General features: G+C 29.4%; 1 protein-coding gene across 2 annotated transcripts in view; it reads left to right on the top strand.

Annotated features, from left to right (window-relative positions):
- Positions 1–26071, top strand: part of LOC111686654 (double-strand-break repair protein rad21 homolog) — a 106371-nt gene extending 80300 nt beyond the window's left edge. For both annotated transcript variants that reach the window (XM_023449025.2, XM_023449026.2), the window contains exons 7-8: positions 12634–12795; positions 25849–26071. In XM_023449025.2, the coding sequence (XP_023304793.2) occupies positions 12634–12795; positions 25849–25974 (288 nt within the window). In that variant the 3' untranslated portion in view covers positions 25975–26071. The remainder of the gene's footprint in view (positions 1–12633; positions 12796–25848) is intronic.
- The last annotated feature ends 204 nt before the right edge of the window (positions 26072–26275 follow it).

Here is a 26275-nt window from a genome sequence, read left to right as displayed (position 1 = left end):
AGAAATAAAACCAAACTTTAATATTAGGATTTAATGCACCCCTTGAGGTATATAAAAATTATAATTTTTTATAAGGATCTGTACTTAAAAGTTCCAAGATGTATTTTTGGTGTCGTTCTTCAGTTTCCAATTGAATTGTATGGATCTTAAGTCCCTTTTCGTACCACTAGGGTCGATATTTTCCGACAAACTTGGCTATTATACATTCATGTACATATTAGCACTAATATATTTTAAATTTTCAATACAAAATATGCCTTTCAAAACGTCATCCTCTACAATAGATTTCAGTTTTTATTATTCGTAACTTTCACGCTTATGCTGCCCATTACAATAACACTGTAAGTCCAAAATTTTGGGTTTATTTTGATCAGAGTAATCAATACTTAAGCAAATATCGATATTTTTCAGTTAGATCATAATGATATAGTGGCATGCAGACTGGACGTTATTGGTATATAAAAATAATGATACTACCACATTGAATGGTGTTTCTTCGAGGCATGTTTTGGAGTCCACAATACATTGAAAACTTAAAATATATAAAAGCTGATATCTAAATGAATATATACAAGAAAACTTTTTCCCTTTTTCCCGAAAATTTTTGACCCTTGAAAATGGACTTAAGTTCCAATATATTGAATTAGCGACAGAATAATGATATTAATAATATATCTGGGATCTTTAAATACAGATTCTTGTAACAAAAATACTATTTTAGATACTCCAAGGGGTCTATAAAATCCCAATATAAAATTTTGGTTTTATGTCTGGAAAAAAAGAGAAAATACTAAAAATTTTGACAAAAATCGCCTTTTTTTATTTTATATTACATAAAAAAGGGGTACAAATCCACAAAAATTGTGGACCAAATGGGTCAAAAATATATCATTTCGGTTAAAACAATTTAAAGCATAAAAACCATTCGGTTCTAAAATTTGTGTTTCGTATAATATGATCAAATATGAAATACATACTTTTGTGAGAAAATTTTATGGATTTTTTTTTTTTAAAAAGCTAATTTAATTTAAGTAAATGTAAATTTTTCAACTTTTAAAAAGCGTGATATCAAACCTAAGGACTGTCTAAACAATATAACAAATTAATTTATTTTTTTGCACACAAAATATATTACTAAATTTGGTTTCTAAATAGACACTGTATGTACATTAGAGTGCTCCAAAAAAACTAAGTTTCGAATTATGAACGCCCCCCCTTAAATTGTTCTACAGGTTATAAAAATAAGTCGTGCAAAAAATTAGGTCAATAGTACTACGTTAACTGGTGCCGCAACGGCTCTGAAGTTTAAAGATGCATTTACAAGGGGAAAATAGGCATTTTTTCAGTTTTCACAAAAGTTTTGCCATTAAATAATTTGTTTTGTATTTTATTGTCAAAGAATCGTAATGTACACAGAATTAGCGTTACAAAAAGATAAAAAACACAAAAATTGGTTGAAAAATGTAAAAGTTATTAAAAATTCCCCAGGCCATTATCGTGTCTCAGAGCACTTGAATTCAAAATGTGATAACAAAATAAACAAATTTTTGAAAATATTCTAAAAAAACAATTGTATTACTTAAAATACGCATGTAGTTACTTGAATATGATCTTTTGTCCTTATAGAATAACGAAAACCTGTTCTCAGTATGGTCGAAAAAATTTTATATTTTTAACGGTCGTTTCAAAATTCAAATTTTAGTTTTTTGATACTTTGTTTAACAAATTTCAATATTTTTTGGAGAACTCATAGGGTTTTATGGACAACAGATAAGGGAATAAAACAGTAAAAAAATTAGGTCAATACCTCTTATAGTTTGCCTGTACCTGCAACTTGAATTCAGCGGATTTCGGGATTGCAAACGGGTTTTATTGAAATATGTCCAAATTGGCATGTTTTTAAAACATCGGGGTCATTTTAACCCCAAGGCCGTTTCAGGGTTAATTTATTTTTTTCACTATTATTGTAAATATCGGTTGTTAATAAATAAATTTCTTAAGTTTTATGATAATCTACCTAAAAATAATAACAATTTCGATTAGTTTCCATCAAAAATTGCAAATATTACAAAATTTGACCTTTAAAGTTTATGGGTTAATGGCGTCCACATTGCATGAAACTCTTGATTTTTATTTAGAAATATCTGGACTAATAAATTTACAAAAGGTTCCATTTAAAATACACAACAATATAATAAAAAGGCTAATTTTGCAAAATATTACATAAAAAAGGGTTTTTCTCGAAATCCGCTGAATTCAAATTGCAGGTACAGGAAAACTATAAGAGGTATTGACCTAATTTTTTACTGTTGTATTCCCTAATCTGTTGTCCATAAATCCCTATGAGATCTCCCAAAAATATTGAAATTTGTTTAACAAAGTATCAAAAAAACTAAAATTAAAATTTTGAAACGACCGTTAAAAATATCAAAATTTTTCGACCATAGCTGAGAACAGGTTTACGTTATTCTATAAGGACAAAAACTCATATTCAAGTTACAACAGATGTATTTTAAGTAATACAATTGTTTTTTTAGAATATTTTCAAAAATATGTTTATTTTGTTATCACATTTCGAATTCAAACACGATAATGGCGAATTTTTAATAACTTTTACTTTTTCAACCAATTTTTGTGTTTTTTATCTTTTTGTAACGCTAATTCTGTGTACATTACGATTTTTTGACAATAAAATGCAAAACAAATTGTTTAATGTCAAAACTTTTGTGAAAACTGAAAAAATTGCATATTTTTCCTTGTAAATGCATCTTCAAATTTCAGAGCCGTTGCGGCACCAGTTAACGTAATCCTATTGTCCTAATTTTTTGCACTACTTATTTTTATAACCCATAGAACAATTCTAGTGGGATACAATTTTTTTCCTTCATACAAGCTTGGAACACTCTAATGTACATATTTGAATATATTTTTACATTCATATGTAATATGTATGTGCATACATAAGCATACACTTTTTAATGTAACGTATTTACACCTTTTTTGTTCTCCTGATACAATTAACACGAATTTACAAATTTACTTTTAATATCTAAATGAAATTGTCATTACATGTAAAAACTTGTTTGTAGTTTTTGCATCCGCATCCTCTAAGTATTTTTTCTAATTATATTACCTTTTACAATCAATACAAATACATACATTTTAATACTCCCCATAAAAATTAAACATTAATTTAATATACATTCAATAATTTAATTCAAAAATTTTCTAATTAAAATTTGGTTATTTCATGCATATGTATGTACTTTTTTCCCATAATATACATTAAACATTTATAAAAAATTTATAAATAAAATTTGACATACACATGTTAAATTTTAGACCATAAGTTATTTCCTATAGTAAATAATATTTGATTTTGATAGTAAAAATATTGTAACCTCATAGTCGCGACTATTGTTTTGTTTCGTGTTTTCGACGGCACATATGTACTTGTATATGCTCTGCTTGCGTACATTTCAACTTCGAATATATGTGTAGGAAAATATTGGGTATTATAAATATGTTAGCGAGTTGATGCGCAATATATTTCATGTAAAAACATTTTATATATGTCTGTAATCTGCAATATGCAATAGATTGTATGGGTAAATATTTTTAACAAAAATACTAAAAATATTTCGAATGCGAGCAATTGAATATATTATATTCATAAAATATATTTAAATTTTAATATTGCATAGAGAAAACATGCATTTTAACCACGACCATGTTTTTTTCTCTGCGTGCTCTTACAGAAAATTATATCATTGTAAATGAGTCGTTTAAAAACCAAAACAAAAATAGTTTGTTATTAGAAATTTATCACTCTCTGGGATTCGTAATTACTTGATAATTGACCCAATTGGTAATTAAAGACCCTTTTCAAAAAATCTTCCGGATGTTCATATTTTGGTTTTAAATGTTATAAATTTATTACTTTTTATACCCTATTATACGTTTGGGCTGATGTTTGTAACATACAAAAATATTGGTCCAATACCCACCTTAAAGTATACCGATCGATTCAGAATCATGATTTTTGAGTCGATTAAGACATGTCCGTACGTCCGTCTGTCCGGCTGGCTGTCCATGTAAACCTTGTGCGCAAGGTACAGGCCGCAATTTTCAAGATAATTTGATAAAATTTGGACCAAGCATGTTTTTTGGTACAGGGTCTAATTGAAAATCGGTCCATTATTTCACCTAGCCCCCATACAACCGTACCATAATTACGTCAAATATTCTATTATCTCTCTAAAAATTGGCACAAATAAGTTTTAAATAAGTATAAATGACACTGCAAATTTTCGTAAGGATCTGCCCTTATTTGACCCTAGCCCTCATACAAACCCCCCTTCAAAATATGTCTTAAACGTCTAAAATTGACTTGTAACCATATGTATCGCAATGAAACTCAACAAAACTAACTGTTATTTAAAAATATATCCTTTTCCCAAATTTCCCAAGGATCGGCCCATATTTGACCTATATAAAGCCTCATTTAGAAATTTTAGTTTTTTTTATCAATAAATTACTTAAATATTTTGGAATAATATTCAACATAAAAGTTTCTTTATAAAAAGTAAAAATTTTAAAAATATACTCATGGTGTAGGGTATTATATGGTCGGCCATGCCCGAATATACTTTCCTACTTGTTAATCATAAATGCGCTTTTCATTTAAGAAAAAAGTTCGTGTTCACCGGTTCAAATTTACCGAAGTTCGGGTTCGGTGTTCGGTACGGAACGAAATTCTGAGTTCGGTCGGACTCTATTATTTAGGTACTGTTAACGTTTTACACATATGAATCATCCAACAAAGTTGCAAAAAGAGCTTAAAAAGATTCTAACGTTGCAAAAAATATTATTGGCATACGTTATTAAAAAAATTGAAACCATTATTCAAAATTAAACAATCGCAATGAAATTTTGCATATCTAAATGTTATATAAAAATATATCCTTTCCCCAAATTAAATGAGGACCGCCAATATTTTACCCTAACTCACATATGAAGCCTCGTTTAGAAAATGTGTTTTCATCAGTAAATTGGTTAAATACTTTGGAGTTAAGATTAAATTCACATTATGAAAAAGCAGAGCTTAATAAAATTCTAACGTTGCAAAAAATAGTATTTGCATACGTTATCAAAAAAGTGAAACCATAAATCAAAAATAAATAATCACAATGAAATTTTACATAACTAAATGTAATATAAAAATATATACCTTCCCCAAATTTAATGAGGATCGCCAAAGTTTTACCCTAACTCACATATGAAGCTTCTTTTAGAAAATTTGTTTTTCATCAATAAATTTGTTAAATACTTGGAATTAAGGTTAAATGTCTCTTAATGAAAAATAAATAATATTCAAAATTACTCATGGTGTAGGGTTTCATATTGTCGGCTATGTCGGATTATACTTTCATACTTGTTCATTTCTGTGTCGTGAAGTCCAGTTTTTTAAATAATAATAATAATAATAATAATAATAATAATAGTTTTTTAAATAATAAGTTAATTGACAAACAATGTAAACAATAGAATTTCAATTCGAAAATAAAAAGGAAACCCCTTAAGAAGTTTGAAACAAACAAACGAAACGTTGGGTAAATAATAAGTAAGAATTGAAAATTAAAATATTTTGATTTTTATTTATACATTTGGTAACAAATGATTGACCATAAATAGCCCGTAAGATTGGAATCTTAAAAACTAAAAATTGTCAACCACATTGGTCATAAATAAAAAACTAAGTAAATAAATTTCACTAAAACTAAAAAAATATTTAAAAAGTAAACAAAAACTTAAAATTTGTATTTTTTAAACAGTAAGTTGTTGAATAAGAACTCATTAATTGCTTCGCCCTATATAAGGCGCATTTTACATGAAGGCTTTTCAGACGTCTTTTATTTCCAATTCCGTTTTGAGAATCTTCCAAAAAAATAATTTATACGGTGATTTTTTACTGGCAACTATGTATTTTTTTTTGTATTTTGTTGTATAATCCTTTTTTGATTATTTTTTCGTAATAATTTGATTTAAAAACAATAATAAATTACAATGTTAATTTGCTTATGCAAATTTTAATATTTTCATTTAAAATACTCATAATTATTTTTATAATATCAATAGTGCGAATGAGTGTAAAGAGGAATGTCAAAAACAATCGTGAAAATTCTAAATTATGTTTGTTTTCTTACCCCCTATTCCTCTCTATCCCACTCACCACCAGCAATCGACAAACCTGAAAACAGAATTCTTGGCAAACATAAAAAAATCATCGTGTAAATTGGGTATAAATGTTTCAGAAATAGCAGAATCCTAAGATAACTCAACATTTAAGTTGATTTGTACCTGGCCTCAGATACACTTAAGCCATTTATTGTTGAATAATCATAATTGTGAACTTAAAAACCTTATTCGGTTCAATTGTATGGAGGCTAGGTGAAATAATTGACCGATGTTAACCATTTCAAATACATTACCAAAGAAGATCATGTGCCAAATTTTATTGAATTATCTCCAAAATTGCGACCTGTAGTTTAAAGTTTACAAGCCCTATTCAGGGGTTCTGTTGTATGGGGGTTAGGTGAAGTAATAAACCTATCTTAACCATTTTCAATAGTCTTCACCCCTTGAAGAATAGAAGATCATGTACCAAATTTCATTGAATTATCTTGCAAAATAGGTTTATTACAAGGTTTACATGGACGGAAAGACGGACAGACATAGGTAAATCAACTAAGAAGATGATTCTGAGCAGATGATTCATCACTAAAGTGGTGTAGGGTATAAAAAGGAAAGTGTGTTTGTATGTACATATGTATGTATGTAGGTATGTATGTACATATGTATGTATGTATGTATGTATGTATGTATGTATGTATGTATGTATGTATGTATGTATGTATGTATGTACATATGCATGTTTGGAACGATTTTCCTGAAATTTTCTATTACTAGCACAATTAGAATGTTAAAAATTTGCACGAGTAACTTTAACATCCATGTAAACATTTTGGGAAATAAATTGGCGGACTACCTATGAGGGGAGCGGGACCTTATTAATAGGGTACCCAAGCTGGTGTATTATACATGGCACATAAGTGCACAAATAAAATTTCTCAGTGTTAATAGGTGATATTTGATTTACAAAAAAAAAAAAAAAAACAAGGAATGAAAAATTAAAAGTCTGGATGTAGCGTTTGCAAGTTTTCAATATTTGAAAATGTAAATATTGAAGAATTTTCAGATTCTTAGGTAATAGAAAATCAACCAAGGCGGTTGTATTTCATGGAACTCCAAGAAGCAAGAGGTGGGTAAGAGGCGTTTAGTTTGTAAATTTTGGCAGTGTATAAGTTTGTTATTCCGTGTTACATCAAGAAATATTCATCTCAGACCCAACAAAGTATATATAGTGGTGGTCAAAACATTCGGAACTGAAACATTTCACGTCTTTATTAATTTACTTTTAAATAGATAATATTTATTTATTAAAATTAGTATACATGTGATTGTTTATTATGTTCCGAATGTTTTGACCACTACTGTATATTTTTTATTTATTTATATAAAGTCTATAGAACAATGTTCCTTACAGACTAATGAAAGTAAATTAGGATGAAAATATTTTTCTATTTTGGTGTAAAAAATCTTTAAAACAAATTGTTGATACATCAAGTTCCACTGTTGCAATACTTTGTACTTTATTATTAATATTTAATGCCCATTAATGGCGTAAGTATATTGATGATAGTCAATATGAAATAAATTATGTTGTCGTACTTGGTATACATAGAATTCTTTCCAAAAGCCCGTTATAAAATTGACGGTTCATTTTAATTGGAACGAAGCATATTTTTAATTTTCTAGCTGCACAAGCCATAACACTCCCTCCACCGAAATTCCGTTTTGACTTTTCACCAAAATTATATGTACTTGTAGCAACATTTTTACATCTATTTCCTCCCTTTTAGCTTGGTTTTCTTTTGTATGGAAATATTTGGTTTATAAATGCGAAAATTATTTACTCGCATTTTTAGATGTGGTTAAAATGTTGTTTCTAAAGTATGACATCAATTATTTTTCGCTGGGGAAGTTCGTAATTCGACGAAAAAAGTTTTTGTAGTTCAAAAATATATTGCCATTCTACAAAATTAAAATAATTTGAATTATAAATTTATTTAATATTCTTTACAAAAACAACCATTGATGTTATTTGTTCATATATTTCCTTAATTTTTTTCTTCAAAGCTAAATATTGTGTTATTGTTCAACACATAATTTTGAAGTCCATTATAAACAAGTATGAAAGTATAATCCGGCATAGCCGACAATATGAAACCCTACACCATGAGTAATTTTGATTATTTATTTTTCATTAAGAGACATTTAACGTTAATTCCATAGTATTTAACTAATTTATTGATGAAAAATAAATTTTCTAAAAGAGGCTTCATATGTAAGTTAGGGTAAAATATTGGCGATCCTCATTAAATTTGGGGAAGGGATATATTTTTATATTGCATTTAGTTATGTATAATTTCATTGTGATTGTTTATTTTTGATTTATGGTTTCACTTTTTTGATAACGTATGCAAATACTATTTTTTGCAACGTTAGAATTTTATTAAGCTCCGCTTTTTCATTATGTGAATTTAACGTTAACTCCAAAGTATTTAACCAATTTATTGATGAAAAACTAATTTTCTAAACGAGGATTCATATGTGAGTTAGGGTAAAATATTGGCGGTCCTCATTTAATTTGGGGAAAGGATATATTTTTATATAACATTTAGTTATGCAAAATTTCATTGCGATTGTTTAATTTTGAGTAATGGTTTCAATTTTTTAATAACGTATGCCAATACTATTATTTGCAACGTTAGAATCTTATTAAGTTCTGCACTTTTTGCAACTTTGTTGGATGATGAAACGTTAACAGTACCTAAATAATAGAGTCCGACCGAACTCAGAATTTCGTTCCGTACCGAACACCGAACCCGAACTTCGGTAAATTTGAACCGGTGAACATGAACTTTTTTCTTAAATGAAAAGCGCATTTATGATTAAAAAGTAATAAATTTATAACATTTAAAACCAAAATATGAACATCCGGGAGATTTTTTGAAAAGTGTCTTCTTTAATTAGCAATTGGGTCAATTATCAAGTAATAACGACTCATTTACAATGATATAATTTTCTGTAAGAGCACGCAGAGAAAAAAACATGGTCGTGGTTAAAATTATGATTGTAGTCTAAACATATTATCAGATATTAAAATTAGTAATATATTAGTAACCAAAATGCATATTTTCTCTATGCAAATATTGGTAACAAATGATTGACCATAAATAGCCCTTAAGATTGGAATCTTAAAAACTAAAAATTTATTTAATTTTAGTAGATTCTTAACCTACACAAATCAAAATACAACCCTGTTCAGCGTCAAATGTTTAAAGTTGCTGAGCTTTTTGCGGCAGACGCCTTACAAAATACAGTGTGTAACTTGATAAATAAAAATACACTATTTCATCTTTTTTTGACAGAAGCATATAACGTTGCCGTGTAAAACGAGTGTTGTGTACTTCCATCTTTTAGTTGATTTCAGTTATGAAACTGCTAATTCTACAAGGTAAATTTCTATTTTTAACAGCACAATAAGTAGTTTACAAAATCCAAAATAAAACCAGAAAACAGCATTCATCATTATATAATGATTAAAATACCTAGATAAATACAACAAGAGAACAGAAAACCTGGAAATCCTTTTAATAATTTGTCCAACTTTATCAAGTCTTATTAAAAACAAACATGTCGAGAGGACAGTGAGTTTCTGGAGCACTTACAGGCATTCGTCGAAAATGGATCAAAAAATCTTGGAAGTGATTTTATTCCGGAAATAACATTCCTCGCAAATAATGAGTGGAAAATTCTTTGGAATTATGTCCAGGAAAATGAGTTTAAAACATAACTATTCAGCGAAGAATTTTGTTCATGAAAAGTAGCGTTAACCAGTTAAAGTGGTTAGATATTGAGATATTGGCCCTATGAACTAGATATTCCATAATTTTAACAAAAAAGTAGTTTTGGGATTGGTCTGATGTAATCCATGTTTGGTTTACATGATCCTTCATTTAAAGTGGCCATGTTAAATGTATAATATCACCAAGGTTGGCTATGAGTAACTGCTAAAAACAGTTTCTCTTTGCGGCTAGGGCAGACCAGGGCACCTGTAATAAATGAAGATGAGTTTGCAAGTTTGCCTATCACCTAGTGTCCTGTTATTACTCCTGTCAACCTCGATATATTCAGCGTATATCGGGATATAAGGTGTCTTGTGCCTGGGTTATTCCGTCTATCTTACGCCTTCTTAAAAATACTTTTTTATCATATTATATATTTTTTGAATCTTAAATAAAAACCATTGTACACACTTTTAAATGTTATAAGAAATTCTAACAACAACCCCTATTTATCACTCTTTTGATACAAAAGACTTAGTTAATGTTTAACAAATCGGGTTATAAGGTGTCTTGTGCCTGGGTTATTCCGTCTATCTTACGCCTTCTTAAAAATACTTTTTTATCATATTATATATTTTTTGAATCTTAAATAAAAACCATTGTACACACTTTTAAATCTTATAAGAAATTCTAACAACAACCCCTATTTATCACTCTTTTGATACAAAAGACTTAGTTAATGTTTAACAAATTTCTTATAATTTAAAAATTGGACGTTCTGCATATTTCATTAAATAACAGATTCAGTTCCTTTGCAAATTTATTAAACATTTTGTGGTCAATGTTACTGTGCCAAAGGTCAGTTGAATATCGTGGCGTAAGTTATGAATTATTTTCAGATTTGTATATGTTTTTGGAGCTTTACCAAATACGCAAAAACTCCATTATCGACATAAAGATTAGACATTAACATTTTGTTGCCTTTTATGGTTTTTGTTATCTTTCAAAACTTTTTAGATCCTGGAGGCAACGATTTATTTCGGTCCTTGTTAAGGTGGAAATCAATAAATTTATTTAAAAGTTTCAAAATACTTTTCAATTGAATTTCAGAATTTAAATCAATAGATCTTTGATATTTACGCTTCTTTAACTAAACATATTAATTTATCAAAATAAATAAGTTACCTGAGTAATTAAAAATGTTCTGATACCTAATTTCGCTTTCTACCCAGTTTGTTGACCAGGCTGCACGATTGTACAAAGGAACTATCTATCTTTTACTTGTCCAGAAATAATACAAGATATTGGTTGTGTCTGTGTTAGGACGTGTCTCTAGATCTGAAAATGAAGACACGAGTTTGATAAAAGAATATCCACCGTAGATGGTTGGTCTGGAATGTTATTTTGACCAAATCGAGTATATTGGTTTGGATAGTACATATAATTGGATTGGAGGCAGTGGCTGTAAAGTTCGTTTGCAGCAGAATTTAATGATGCGCAATTCCAAAGTGTATGTTGGGCATATACACTTTGGAATATAAAGAAGTCGCTAGAACCAGATGTTAATTTGTCCAAATCAGACTTGAATCTTGAGATGACAATAAGCTTAAGTAAATGTAATGGGGCGTCTATTAATTATAATTTCTATTAATAACCTCTCCATAATACTCGTTGTATTTTTGGGAACCAACATACGCGTAAAATTTTTCATGGAGTTAGTGATAACCAGGGAAACCAAAATATGCAAATGCATGTTTTTTGTGGTGCGTCGTATGGACTCATGGATAAGATATTTACACGTTTCAGACCAATTTGAGAATTTTGGCATCGATTTGTTAGATCATATTTTTGCATATTTTACCCATAAGAGCATAATTTTGCATGATTTGACTTTTTAGCATATTTAAGGCATATTTTCGAGTTTTTAGAGCATATTTTACTCTTTTAGTGCATATTTTGATGTTTTCGCTTTTTTCGTTTTTATACATTTTTAATTTTCTTTTCAAAACTTTATTTAAAAAATATAAAATTCTATTTTTTTTATTTTTTTTTTTAGTTTTTAGCCTATTTTACAATTTTGAAAAAAAAATTTCGTTATGTTATAGTTTTTTATTTTAAATCGGACATAAAACCGATTACTTTTGATTTCAAACTAATTATTGGAATTTATGACAACACCGATTAAAATGTCAGTTTAAAAGCTATGAATACAATTGGAAGAAGTGTTTCAAATTTTGTCGTTTGAAATATGTTTTTGGGGACCAAATGGTTTTATGTTATTTATTGGTTATCTGAACGTAAAACGGAATTCTATTATACTAGTTCTTCAAACTATGAGATGAAACATTTATAAAAAATGTTGTAGGATATAGAATATGACATTAAACATTTATTATTTCATTACAATTTCAGTCTTTTTGTGCTTTTTAATGTTAAAAAATAATAAAAAATTTTATTTTTGGAGCATATATTGTAAATTTTAAGAGCATATTTTGAGTTTTTTACGGCATATTTAAAGCGCTTAAAACACTTTTATTAGAGCATGTTTTCGGTTTCCCTGGTGATAACAATAAACTCGTTTATTAATGGGAGTTTCAATGATTTCATAAAAAATTGTTTAATGTACTTATATAGATTACGACTAAATATTTTATATTTTCAGAATAACTTTGATGAACAAATGGAAAATGAGACAAGTGAGCAATTTGAGGAACGTGTTTTGAACAAAAGAGCCGCACAACTTTTCTATGCCGTCAAAAGTCGTATGGTAAAACAGGACTGTTTATTATTGTCTGAGTTGACTGTTAAAAATTCAAGAAAACAGGTATGTTAATAATAATTTTCATTGGTATTGTATATATCGAGTATTGGTATTGCATATATCGGCGTAAGTTATGAATTATTTTTAGATTTGTATATGTTTTTGGAGCTTTACCAAATACGGCAAATTCAATTGACTTTTCAAAACTACATTTTAAAACTCCATTATCGACATGAAGATTAGAAAACTACATTTTGGTGCCTTTTATGGTTTTTGTTATCTTCCAAAACTTTTAAGACCTTCCAAAACGTTTAAACCTTTTTGGTCGCTCAGTGAGATATCTATCAAAATAAATGTTTTGTAACTCAAGACAAAGGTTTTTAAATTTGCACTATTTTAATTTTTTTCATATTTGTGTGTAAACCTTAAAAATTAAACTTACGCAGAGAAACTAGACACATTAGCCTTTCCGATGGTATCTAACATACCTAACTAAAATTTCATAGCCTCGATACTGTAATACCCATAATATGTTAACCTCAGGAATAAAAATCACTTTTTTTCTACGGAAATGTTGAAAAATTTATTTTTGTTATTTATTTGTAATAATAATAAATTTAATATATAATAATAATAATAATAATAATAATAAAAAGATGAATAATTTAGTAAAATTTAATCTTAATCACAAAGGATCAATTTATATAATAACTATTTTTACACTTAATTTATGAAGTTTTTAAATTTTCAAATATCCATACTTTTATCTTTCTTATTTGTCACCTTTATTAGCTGCTTTTTTTGTCAATCCTTTCTTGGCGTTATTAGATTCAGCTACTGATTTCGCTGCTGGCTTTCTTTTTGGCTTTGGAAAGAAATCGCATTGAGTAGATGCAGAAAACTTTTTTAATTTGAGTCTTCCATCGACAAGCGGTATGAAAGCATGGTATTAAGCAGTGCCATCGATTGTTACCGCAGCATCGAATCTGCTCTTTAGTGTTTTCAATGTTTCCTCATGATCCTCTTTGCTACTAAAACTATTTTAGTTTCTTTACAATAATTCTTTGGCCAATGGAATAAAGCTGTCGCATCTAAGATGCGATCTTGATGAGAGCACTGGAGGCATTAATTCGCTGCATTTCTTTTGAGGTTTGCACCATCAAATGCTCCTTTACCATGAGCAGTAGGATGAAAATACCACTCAGCTGGCATTCCAAAATCTTTTTCATGAGCTGTAAGATTTGCGAAGCTACTTTTGTTTTTAAAATGTTGACGAGCTCCGTCCGAAACGTAGTATACCATTTCTACTGTAAATTTTGATTTTAAATAATTTAGTATTATATTCTGGTACTCATAAACTACAACGGTGTCATGTCGGATATGATTACCATACTTTTGTGTTCCAGGTTTTCTTCTTTCATGTAGTAAATAACTACTGTGAATATAGTTGCTTGGTTGTTATTGAAGTGGAATGCTTGTATGGAATCCTAAAGAACATATCTATAGTTCTCTGCGAAATCAAATGAAATAATGAATTTACCAGGCTTCAAATGTGTTTTCAAGTCCTTGAAGAATGACCACTGCTCTTTGACTAAAAAGTCATGGGTTCTCAAATTTAGCAATCCTCTACACAGTTCTTCAACAAAATCATCCACATTTAAAATTATGGTTTTCAGTGTGCATCTTTCAGTCCGAAGCCAAGATTCAAATTTTAACTCCTCAATACATTCTCGATCAGAAAGTTCATTAAATTTTCTTTGATGGATATGGTTTCCGGGCAATTCGAACATTCACCTAAGTGGCAAGAAGTTGTAGCATTAGGGCACATAGTCAATTTAAGGTAATCGCGGTAATGGTGCAAATCTTCTGATGAATCATCTTTTAAGTAATTTAAGTTGATTTCCTTCAACATCAATTTAACATTTTCATGGTAAATGCAAACACATACTGTGTTAGTTCCCCTGCTTCCTGCCAAAACGCAATGTTTTGGCCTCAGTTGTGTAAATTTTGTGAATCCAATTTTGACATCCTCGTATTCAGATTGAAATGTTGCGAATAATTCATTCAGGTTACAGAGAACCATTCTCTTCTGCATTTGAACTTTCTTGCCATCGATTCGTACAGATTATTTGTTCAAGAACTTCTACTGCATCCTTATGGTATTGGTTTCGACACTCATTCGTTGAAGTTGAAAAGTTAGAATAACCATCATCATCAACAGTTGTGTCTTCATTCTCGGAATTACTTTTGTCTTCATCTGAAAGAACTTCAACGCAAGGCTCATTACTATTCAAATTCGGTAATTCGTTCAACTTTCCGAGCTTTTTCCTGCATGATCCACAAATTATCAATCGTTTTGACAGCGTAGGGAATTTTTTTAATAAGCCGTCGGAAAAATTTCGCATATCTGATTATCTGTGCTTCATTTTGTTAAAGGGATTAAAACAAAAAGACGAATAAATTTCATTTTCAACCTTAGCCTTTTTAGAAGTCGTAGACATTTTGAATTTTGTAAGTATTTATGTAAATAACACACGTCTTAACTTTAACGCTGTTTCTAAAAACTGATTTCACTATGTCTTCAGAATGACAATAAATAGTTTTTTTAAGATCATATAGGTAGTAGGTTTTAATGAATGAGCCTAAAATCTTTTATTTGGGTCAAGAAGGGCTTACATACTAAAGTACCTAGTTTAACCAAATGTTACAAATAATAAAAATAAATCACCATATAAATAACCTACCTATCAACTTCTACCTCTGCACCCACTTCTTAAAGTCAAATGTCATAAAATAATAAATAAACGGGTACTTCGGAGAAGGGCCATAAAATATTTTTACTTGATTCCAAAAATTTGTTTCTGGGCACCTGATATTTTAACAATGAAAATCACGTGCGCTGAAAACTACCTCTAGGATTGACTAAAAAGCCGCAAGATACAAAACTCAGACAAATTTTGGGGATGGAAAATTAATAGCGGTCGGCCTTAACACACCCTTGTGAGAATATTAAACAAGCATATGCAGGATGTATAGGCTTGTACAAATAAATTATTCTTTATTATAGAAACAAAATATTTCTCGTCTCTTTGTGTAATGTTTGGTATAATTTGACAAGAACATCTTAATGATACCAAAAATATCTAGAAATCTACAAGTGATCAGTTCAAACTTAAACTTACAAACAGCCTTTAATGCTTTGTCACCATAGTTCGGCGCTAGTATTATTTTGAATGCGAAGATTTTCAGCAATTCACATGTACGCAACATGATCGTAAACGAATCTTCTTAACAGTTATGTCAACACCCACATTTTTGAAGTGATATGTCTCGAGTTGCTTGCAATGTTTTTTATACATTTTCCAACAATTACATATACATATAGATCGGTCTGATCCGAATGGAAAGATCAGCCCTGATCTGTGGTAGCTATTCAAAGGTTGGTTCACGCTAGGCTAAGGGTTTAAAGATTGTCATTAATGGTAACTCCTTCGAATTTTTAAGGACCACGATTGTCAGGCTTACTGTCAAGGTCAAGGGCTTTAAGATTGTCATTTGTGGTAATAAAAACTTCTTTAAATTTTTTAAGGGTCATAATTGGCAAGCTTGCTGATCCATTCTCCAAGTATTTTATTTTAGATAATTATTAAAACTAATTTAATAAATTGTATGTATATAAGGAGTGAGATCGAAAAATTCTTAACATACGTATATGTTTATAAAAAAGAAACCATTAAACTTACAGCTTTATTTTTTTTATTTGATTCAAATTATTATTACAATTTACAAAAAAAATATTTTTATAGTTTTAATCACTAGTGATGAAATTTTGAACCCTTTTCGGAAACCCTTCCATTAACGTTTTTATAGTGCTTTCTGTCACTTTGCTCGAACATGTAGTCCATCTCCGTTTAAAATCTACCACACTTTTGGACACCTTTTTTGTACTCTTCAATTCTCTTTTAACAAGAGCCCAATATCTCTCCACTGGCCTTAGCTCCGGGCAGTTTGGAGGATTTGCCTCTCTTGGTACAAATACCACATTATTGTTCTTGTACCACTCAAGGGCTTGTTTACCATAGTGACAGGATGCCAAGTCAGGCCAAAAATAAGTGGACACATTATGAAGTCTTATGAATGGAAGCAGCCTTTTTTGTAAACATTCCTTGATGTAAATTTCGGTATTTATAGAGCCCGTTGTAACAAATGATTGGCTTCTTTTGCCGCAACTGCATATTGCTTTTGGGTCCTAAACTTTTCTTCAACATTCCCTCGAGCATTAGCAACATGAAACTTTTGACCTGGAAGTTGCGAAAAATCTGCCAGAACATACGTTTCGTCATCCATTATGCAGCAAGAATATTTTTTTATAAAACTTGACTTCAATTTCCGTGTTCTGTTTTTGGCCTCTAAATTTTCAGCAGCGTTCCTGTCAGGAACTTTTTGAGCCTTGTATGTTTTTAAACCTGCATTAGCTTTAACTTTTCGTACCAAATAGTCCGAGCACTGAGCTAACCGAGCTGCTTTCCTACCGGATGTGTTGGGAGTTCTTTTGAAAATGCGTTCTATTTTTTGGCTTTAGAAACATCATGTGGACCATTCCTTCTACCTGAACCAGGTTTTCTATCAACTGACAAGTTCTCCCGGTACTGTTTAATAACATTGGAAACAGTTTGACGGCAGACCTTTGTATGCTTGGCCAACTTTTTGTAAGACCAAGTTGGGTTTAGTTGAAAATATTTAATAATTTCAGTACGCACTTTTTTCTGGTCACTCATTTTAATTAGATTAACAAAAAATTAATATAATTGACATTACACATAATAACTGACATGTTTTTCAAAGGTAACTTGATCAAAAAAAAATCAAATAATACTTTGGTTGAAAAATGTAATGAAAAACGTGTGTTAAGAATTTTTCGATCTCACTCCTTATAAATTAAAAAGTTCTTGATCATAAACCATAAACTTTAGCAATTTCTTTTAAAGTTTTGTTATTGCTTTCCTATTAACAAAATCATATGCAAAAAACCTAAAGAAAAACGCCTTCATAACGTATAATGTACATTATGCAGAATTTTACTCTATAAAATTTTGAATTCACGAAGCTATTACTCAGTAACCAGGAAAGATTATTGAACAAAACTTTTTATATATTATTTACCAAGGTGTATAAAATCGATTAGCATTAAAAAAATTGTTTTTGCTGTCGCACAGTGGTATAGGAAAAAAGAGGGAAATAATTCGGTAACTTCTAAACGGTTAATCCGATTTTAATGAAATTTGGTATGCACGAAGAGGAGGTGTTGTCGGCGGGGGTCCTCAAATTAGGACACCTCGGCTATGCTAAATTTTTAAAACGATCCTATTTCTTCATTTGAGTTCTGATTTAAAAAATTTCGTATATAGAACCTCCTCATCGAGCACTATAAAAAATTTCGTCGTAGCAGTAAATTATCTCTTATAGTTTAGGAGATATTCGCATTTAAAAATTTTTTTTGCTTAACAACAAGTTTATATATCAAGCAGTGAAAAAATTATGTAAAAATCATGACTGAGTCCAAAGTTATAGGCATTTTAATTTAAAAAATTAAAAAAGTCGTTTTTTTGCACATTTTTGGGAGAAAATATCTTTTTCTTTTTAAGTTATCTAAAAAGTTTTTAAGATGTATATAAAATTTATACTTTTTGGAAAGCTGACTTTACATAAAATACGATAAATGAAACAAAACCTAAAACTTTTTGATACCGAGGGGACCAGGTCCATCCAAAAAACATATTTTTTATGGAAAATTCAATTTTGAGCAAAAATTCTCAAATCGCATAGTCGATATCAAAAATTTTTATTTAATTTTGGATTTTGAGTAAAAAATCTACCTAACTGTTAAATTTCTTAAAAAAATATTCATAAATAAAATTTTTATTGCAATTTGAAAAAATTGTATCTTTGCAAAAAATGAATAAAAAAAACATTTTTTATTTTTTTTAAAAAAGTATTCCGCGAATTTTTTGCAAATTATATACAGATTTAAAAAATAGACAAAATTACCTCTCAATTGATATATAACATGCCTACCTAATGTTTTTTAAGTGACAAATTAATTAGGGAAAACTCAACATCTTTTAGAGAATTTACCTAGTACTATTATTTTCATCCATACATTTGTTCGGCGTGTTTTACTACCTAAATTTTTACAGCCACTTTTTACGATTAATCTTTTATTCTTTATCCCTAAAAAAATTAACAAGTATTTTATATAAAAATAGTCTTTATTTTTTTATAAATTAATATAATTTTGTAAAATAATCGGTATCACAGTAGTCCATATCTAAAGGATAAAGTAAATCTTTAAATTCATGAATATTTTCAAATGCTAACGTTTTGTAGCAAATCCAACGTTTCCTTATAGTAGGATCAGAAGATAGAATCATATTATTAAAAATATCTTCATTTTGAGACTGCCTAGAACACTTCCTTGAGCTTAACTGATGAATATGCTTAAAGTCTATATTCCTCGATTCTTGGGGTTCTTCTGTAAGCTCTCCTAAAGGCAGAATGTTATGTTCTATGATGACCTTTCCATGACATAATATCTTGTGAACTGTAGGTGTCATTTCTTTCCATTGATATAATTCCAAAACTAATTTAGAAACTTTTGTAGAATACTCTCCAAATTTTGTTGCGTGTACTTTATGCTTGCTATTTATCGCCATTAGAATAAAATTGACCTTTTGAAGTAAATCCATAATAATTCCGGTTATTTCGGAAGTAGTTTAAAAATGTTTGAAAAAGCGTCTAGCGGTATTAACATCGTTTGTGCTTCCATATCCAGTGAGTGGTTAATCAATACTTAATCCCATCGGCTTTTTAAATTCCTCTTGAATTTTTCTTTTCTCACTGGCTCTCATTTCCATTAACTCCTCGTAGAAAATGTTCCAGAAATCGTATGCGAGCATGTAGGGGGGATATTCCAAATTGTAATGTTTCCTCATTTATTGACCATTGCTTGGAAATATTCGAAAATTCTGATTTTTTATCACCACAAATGTAGCAGTACCAAGTAGATGATGTTCCTGTAATGGCATTTCCAACTTTCCCATCGATCATTGTAAGTTTTAAATCATAGGACATGTTAATCGAATAACTTTCTATTTCGATTGTTATAGGTTCCAAGTTTTTAATTTCTGCTTCAATACGATTTATCAAATCTTGCGTTGTTGTTTTGGATTCCTTTATATACTCAAAGCTTATTGGCCTAAAAAAGCTTTGGATCATGGAGTCGAATTCTTCCAAATATCATCGAAACTAGTTGATGGAGAATCGCTGTCAGCATACTTTTGAATTCTTAATGGAACTAGCGATGTCATAAATACACTTTTATACTCGGAAGATAGTTCACTTGTGTTGATTTGTTTATATTCCGAGAGTGCTAATAACCCATCACATCCCCACTTACAAATGAGTTGAAGATCACAAGAATTTATTTTTTTTTAGTTGGTTTGAAGAAAAGTTAAAAGCAATCCTTAAAGAAGTATTTTCGAGTAGAGCGCCGAGTCCAGTAATAGCCTTCCGATCAGTTATTTCAATAGGAGATGGTATAATGCTTTTCTTCTTTTCATTTATTTTGTCATATGATGGTAAAAAATCCACTCCTTTTTCATATAGCGCCTTTCTTAACGTTATGTAGTTATCACGACTTAATTCCAGCTGCAACATAAGCGCAATAGCTTCTTCCTTAGTGAACGTTGTATCAGATGATGGTGTGGGTATACTCTTTACAATTCTTTTCAGTCGTTTTGGTGATGCGGTTGGAAGAATATTTACAATTTTTATGGCATCCAAAGGCTGTTTTTCTTTTCTTAACATTGCTTTAAAAGTGTCCGAAACTTCTTCGTTAGATAAGGTTTCTAGTGAAGTTGATAACCTTTTCCTCTTTAATTTTGAGCTCAAATTCTCATACTGCTTACAGGGAGCACCAACAGTTGATACGCAAATAGCAACTTCTACACATTCATCCAGCCAATCAAAAAATTTCGATCGAAATTTAGCAATGGAATACCGAACACACTTCAGTTTTATATCAACTGATGTTTATAAAATTTTCAATTTTACATATATCAGTTTTATCCACTTTATTTTTATGTACAGTTTCAATATATTTCAATAAGAAGTTGACTTTATCTTGAAAAGGAGCTTAAGAGTGTTCAAATAAAATGGAACACAAATCATTTTTTTAGTACGATCGCCATGGTTAGAAAATTACAAATAATTACAAACAGATATAAACCTGTCTTATATATTAATTACAGGTACTTAAATTAAATTATTTTTTAAAGGGTTATGATATTCTACCTAATACGTCTAACGTTTCCTTATGTAATGATTTTTTCATCAATAGGTCACTTTAATAAGCTACCCATTAAAGTGACCTATAGGGGTAAAAATCATTAGAGTTTAAAAAATAATACCGGAACATTTTTTAATATATGCAACAAAATTAAGAGTTAACCCTATGGATGAAAATAATAGTACTAGGTAAATTGTCTAAAAGAAAAAAACATTAGGTATGCATTTTATATATTAATGGAGAGGTAATTTTGTATTTTTTTCAAAACTGTATATAATTTTCAAATATTAAAAAATTATTAAAAAAAACCTTTTTTAAATTAAAAAATGTTTTTTATTCAGTTTTTGCGAAGTTACAATTTTTTTAAATTGCAATAAAAATTTTATTTATGAATATTTTTTGATGAAATTTTACAGTTAGGAGGTAGCTTTTTTTACTCAAAATCCAAAATTAAACAAAATTATTAGAAATCCCGGAATTCCCAAAAAAATTAAAAAATCCTAAAAATGGGATTTTTGTTTTTTGCCTATTATATCCATACCAGGGGCGGGGTTATCGAAACCCGTTGGCAAAAAATCGTTTTTTTTTAATTTTTTAAATTAAAATGCCTATAACTTTGGACTCGGTCATGATTTTTACATAATTCTTTCACTGCTTGATATATAAACTTGTTGTTAAGCGAATAAAAAAATGGCGAAAATCGGGAATATTTGGACCCGCTATTATCAAAAAGGACGGTAAAATTTTAAAATTTTAATTTACAAATGCGAATATCTCCTAAACTATAAGAGATAATTTACTGCTACGACATTTTTATAGTGCTCGATGAGGAGATTCTATATACGAAATTTTTTTAAATCGGAACTCAAATGAAGAAATAGGATCGTTTTAAACATTTAACATAGCCGAGGTATCCTAATTTGAGGACTCCCCGCCGGGCCCTTGGTTGGCCTATTAGGTCCAAATTCAAAACCTAAACTCGTCAACACCTCCTCTTTGTGCATACCAAAAATCGGATTAACCGTTTAGAAGTTACCGAATTATTTCCCCCTTTTTTCCTATACCACTGTGTGTCGTAAGTAGGGAAGTTTTTCTGCAAAAAAGATTGCTAAGTCATGGTCAAAAATTTAAATTTTAAAAATGTTCCCATTTGCTTGATGAATTTTTGCTGTTTCTTAAAATCCAATTGTCAGGAGATATTTTAACTTGTTTTCTTTGATTTTGTTGAGGCAATTGTTGTATTATGCAAAAAAGATTTTTACTTCTACTTCCAAATTTAATTTCAATGAAAAAACTATATTAGAACATCCCAGGCCGGACATATACACGGCCAAAGATTGTCAACTTTAAATTTGTAATTGATATTTCTCATTTTTGATCACGTCCTTTTTCCACTTTTTTGCTTTATATTTTTGTAAATTTATATATTAATATTTTCATTTTATATTATTGGCTGATAGGCATAGCTGCTTATTTTGTTGGTAAATCTACCAAGCTTATATACTAGACCTTTTTCATGGTAGTTCTAGTACAGCGATGTATATTTACCGCCTTATTCACAAACAAAATTTTTATTTTTTAAGAGCTTCATAAAACAAAATTTACAAAATCTATTTCATAAACCGTGGATTTATAAATTGTGAATAAGGGGGTTAAAATAAATACATTTTGTTGTTGCGTTGATGTAAATAGTATTATCTTTAATATAGCTACCACACTTAACATGGTTACAAGGGTACTTTACTACCAAGAGTGAAAACCGCTATTGTTGTCATATGTCGTTAATATTTAGCAGACAAAAATTTTTGACACAGAAACAAAAGAATCGTGAAAATTTGTAAATTGTGTAATATTTTGAATTCGTGAATACCTATGTAAAAATGACAAACAAAAGTTGAATTCAATCCAAAATTTACAATTTTATCCGAAAATGGTTGTTGTAAGTTCGACTGTGGCCGATAGTTCTTTCCTGGGGAAAAAACTTTCGGTTAATGCAGCTGTCGCTGGGTTGACAATCTTTGGCGGAGTATGGCTCGGGTCGTTCCGGTGCGAAGATCCAATTGTCGTAGGAAAGAAACTATAACCGAAAAATGGTATTATTGGTTTGTGTTGGTAGTACTTTATGGAAAAACTCAAATGAATTTAGCCCAAAGTATTGTTATAAGAATAAAACAAAAAATGGCTACATTTTCAAATTCCTAGCAAGGCAATCCAGTTATACTGCAATAACTGTCATCACGAATATACACATTAAAAAGATAATTTTGTGTAGATTCCATTAATTTACATTAATTATAAAAAATTCATAAAATTCATTAATTTATGTGCATTTATGTTTAATAAAGAGAAACTTTAATACAAATGTTTTCGTAGTTAGCCAATAATAGCTTGTTTTATCTGCTGCTTTCATTTTTAAATTTAAATGAGTAAAAAATATTAAGGAGTGATATCGAAAAATTCTTAACACACGTTTTTCATTACATTTTTCAACCAAAGTATTATTTGATTTTTTTTTTTTTGATGAAGTTACCTTTGAAAAACATGTCAGTTATTATGTGTAATGTCAATTATATTAATTTTTTTGTTAATCTGATTAAAATGAGTGACCAGAAAAAAGTGCGTACTGAAATTATTAAATATTTTCAACTAAACCCAACTTGGTCTTACAAAAAGTTGGCCAAGCATACAAAGGTCTGCCGTCAAACTGTTTCCAATGTTATTAAACAGTACCGGGAGAACTTGTCAGTTGATAGAAAACCTGGTTCAGGTAGAAAGAATGGTCCACATGATGTTTCTAAAGCCAAAAAAATAGAACGCATTTTCAAAAGAGCTCCCAACACATCCGGTAGGAAAGCAGCTCGGTTAGCTCAGTGCTCGGACTATTTGGTACGAAAAGTTAAAGCTAATACAGGTTTAAAAACATACAAGGCTCAAAAAGTTCCTGACAGGAACGCTGCTAAAAATTTAGCAAAACAGAGCACGGAAATTGAAGTCAAGTTTTAGAAAAAATATTCTTGCTGCATAATGGATGACGAAACGTATGTTCTGGCAGATTTTTCGCAACTTCCAGGTCAAAAGTTTTATGTTGCTGATGCTCGAGGGAATGTTGAAGAAAAGTTTAGGACCCAAAAGCAGACAAAATTTCCCAGAAAGTTCTTGGTATGGCAAGCAATATGCAGTTGCGGCAAAAGAAGCCAATCATTTGTTACAACGGGCTCTATAAATACCGAAATTTACATCAAGGAATGTTTACAAAAATGTGTCCACTTATTTTTGGCCTGACTTGGCATCCTGTCACTATGGTAAACAAGCCCTTGAGTGCTACAAGAACAATAATGTGGTATTTGTACCAAGAGAGGCAAATCCTCCAAACTGCCCGGAGCTAAGGCCAGTGGAGAGATATTGGGCTCTTGTTAAAAGAGAATTGAAGAGTACAAAAAAGGTGTCCAAAAGTGTGGTAGATTTTAAACGGAGATGGACTACATGTTCGAGCAAAGTGACAGAAAGCACTATAAAAACGTTAATGGAAGGGTTTCCGAAAAGGGTTCAAAATTTCATCACTAGTGATTAAAACTATAAAAATATTTTTTTTTGTAAATTGTAATAATAATTTGAATCAAATAACAAAAATAAAGCTGTAAGTTTAGTGGTTTCTTTTTTATAAACATATATGTATGTTAAGAATTTTTCGATCTCACTCCTTAAAACCGTTATAATGAAATTCTATATAAAGTTTGGAAATAAATTTCATACAAACTTTTTTCAATGCATTTAATGCAAAATCGTAAATTTTTCTAATGGCTTATCGATTTTAGTATACGCTTCTTCAGTCCACGAAAGGCCTTGGTTAAATTTTTTTTTTATTGCAAACTAATCCTTTATATATAAAGTTTGATTACTTATAAATTTGTATAATATATAATAAATAATTTGTTTATAATGCGAAAAATTCCTAACGAAAAAATTTGCAATTTTTTGTATTCTCTCTATCATCTTAGTACGAAAATACTTTATCGCGGCTTTATGATTTCAACATGTAAAATTTAAAAGTGTTTTGATCACGCTATATTTTGGATATATTGAAGTTACGCTGTTTTTCGAAACCTTGGCCTTTTTTGAAACTTTTACGTTTGTTTTTCCAATATTTAAGCTTCTCCCACAGTAGTACCTCCTAGAGCACATGTTAGAGATATACATATATATGTACATCAAACGAAGCGTAATTACAATGTCTACCTTTTCTCACTTATACATTTAGCATAACCGAAGAGCCGCAAATATTCTATCCAAAAAAACTGCAAATTTTGAAAAATTTTGTCTCAAAGTTGTAAAAAACTTCTTGTTTTCAAGTTGTTTTTGTAGAAAGTTTAAATCTTCATTTCTTCAACATGGAAAAACTCTTGATCACAAAATTTTATGGACATATTCTTTGAAGTCTTGGGAATAAAAATTCGTCATTCATTAGTTTTATAGATATTAAACGAAAGAAATATTTAATGCATAAAGATTATTTCTTAAAAACTAAAAAAGAGAATTTTCCATATATTTTGTCTTTAAACTATTATATAACACGATAACAAAGATGGGAATGTTTTACTTGTCTTTGTATGTGTTTACTTTAAAATGCAGCCCTGAACTTATGAGACTTGCTTGTTTTGTTATAATTTCAAAAAATTAAGATAGTTGTACGACTGTCAAATTTTCCAACCGAATATTTTTTTAATTTAAATATAATTTTGTTTATGTAAATATTATATCTTTTTTTTTAGGCAGCACAAAAGTTCTATTCTCTACTGGTGTTAAAGAAGTTCCGTGCACTTAATATATCACAGTCTGCTCCATATTCGGATATAATTGTAACACGAGGCCAGTTGTTTGAAAATCCTAAACTGTAATTGTTTGGTTTTTTATTTATTTATTTAAATTATAAATGTCTATTTTTATATACAATTATTAAAATCAAATTAATGTTTATTTCTATTTTAATATTTACTTGCAATTGTTTATGTACAAATTTTTTGTAATGATGTTTAAAGGTATGTTTTTGTCAGTTTAAGTTACTTCAATAACAAAGGTAAGTATGTTTAAGTAAAATTTTGTGCGAAATGCTGTCAAAATATAAAATATTTGATATGAAATATGTGCGCAATAGTTTAGCAGAAGCAGTACTCTGTGGAAAATATTTTGAAATTTATC

The sequence above is a fragment of the Lucilia cuprina genome, chromosome 4 (genome assembly GCF_022045245.1).
Source record: "Lucilia cuprina isolate Lc7/37 chromosome 4, ASM2204524v1, whole genome shotgun sequence".
NCBI lineage: Eukaryota > Metazoa > Arthropoda > Insecta > Diptera > Calliphoridae > Lucilia > Lucilia cuprina.
The sequence above is the reverse complement of the archived record's forward strand: the minus strand, read 5'-3'. Positions and strand labels throughout refer to the sequence as shown.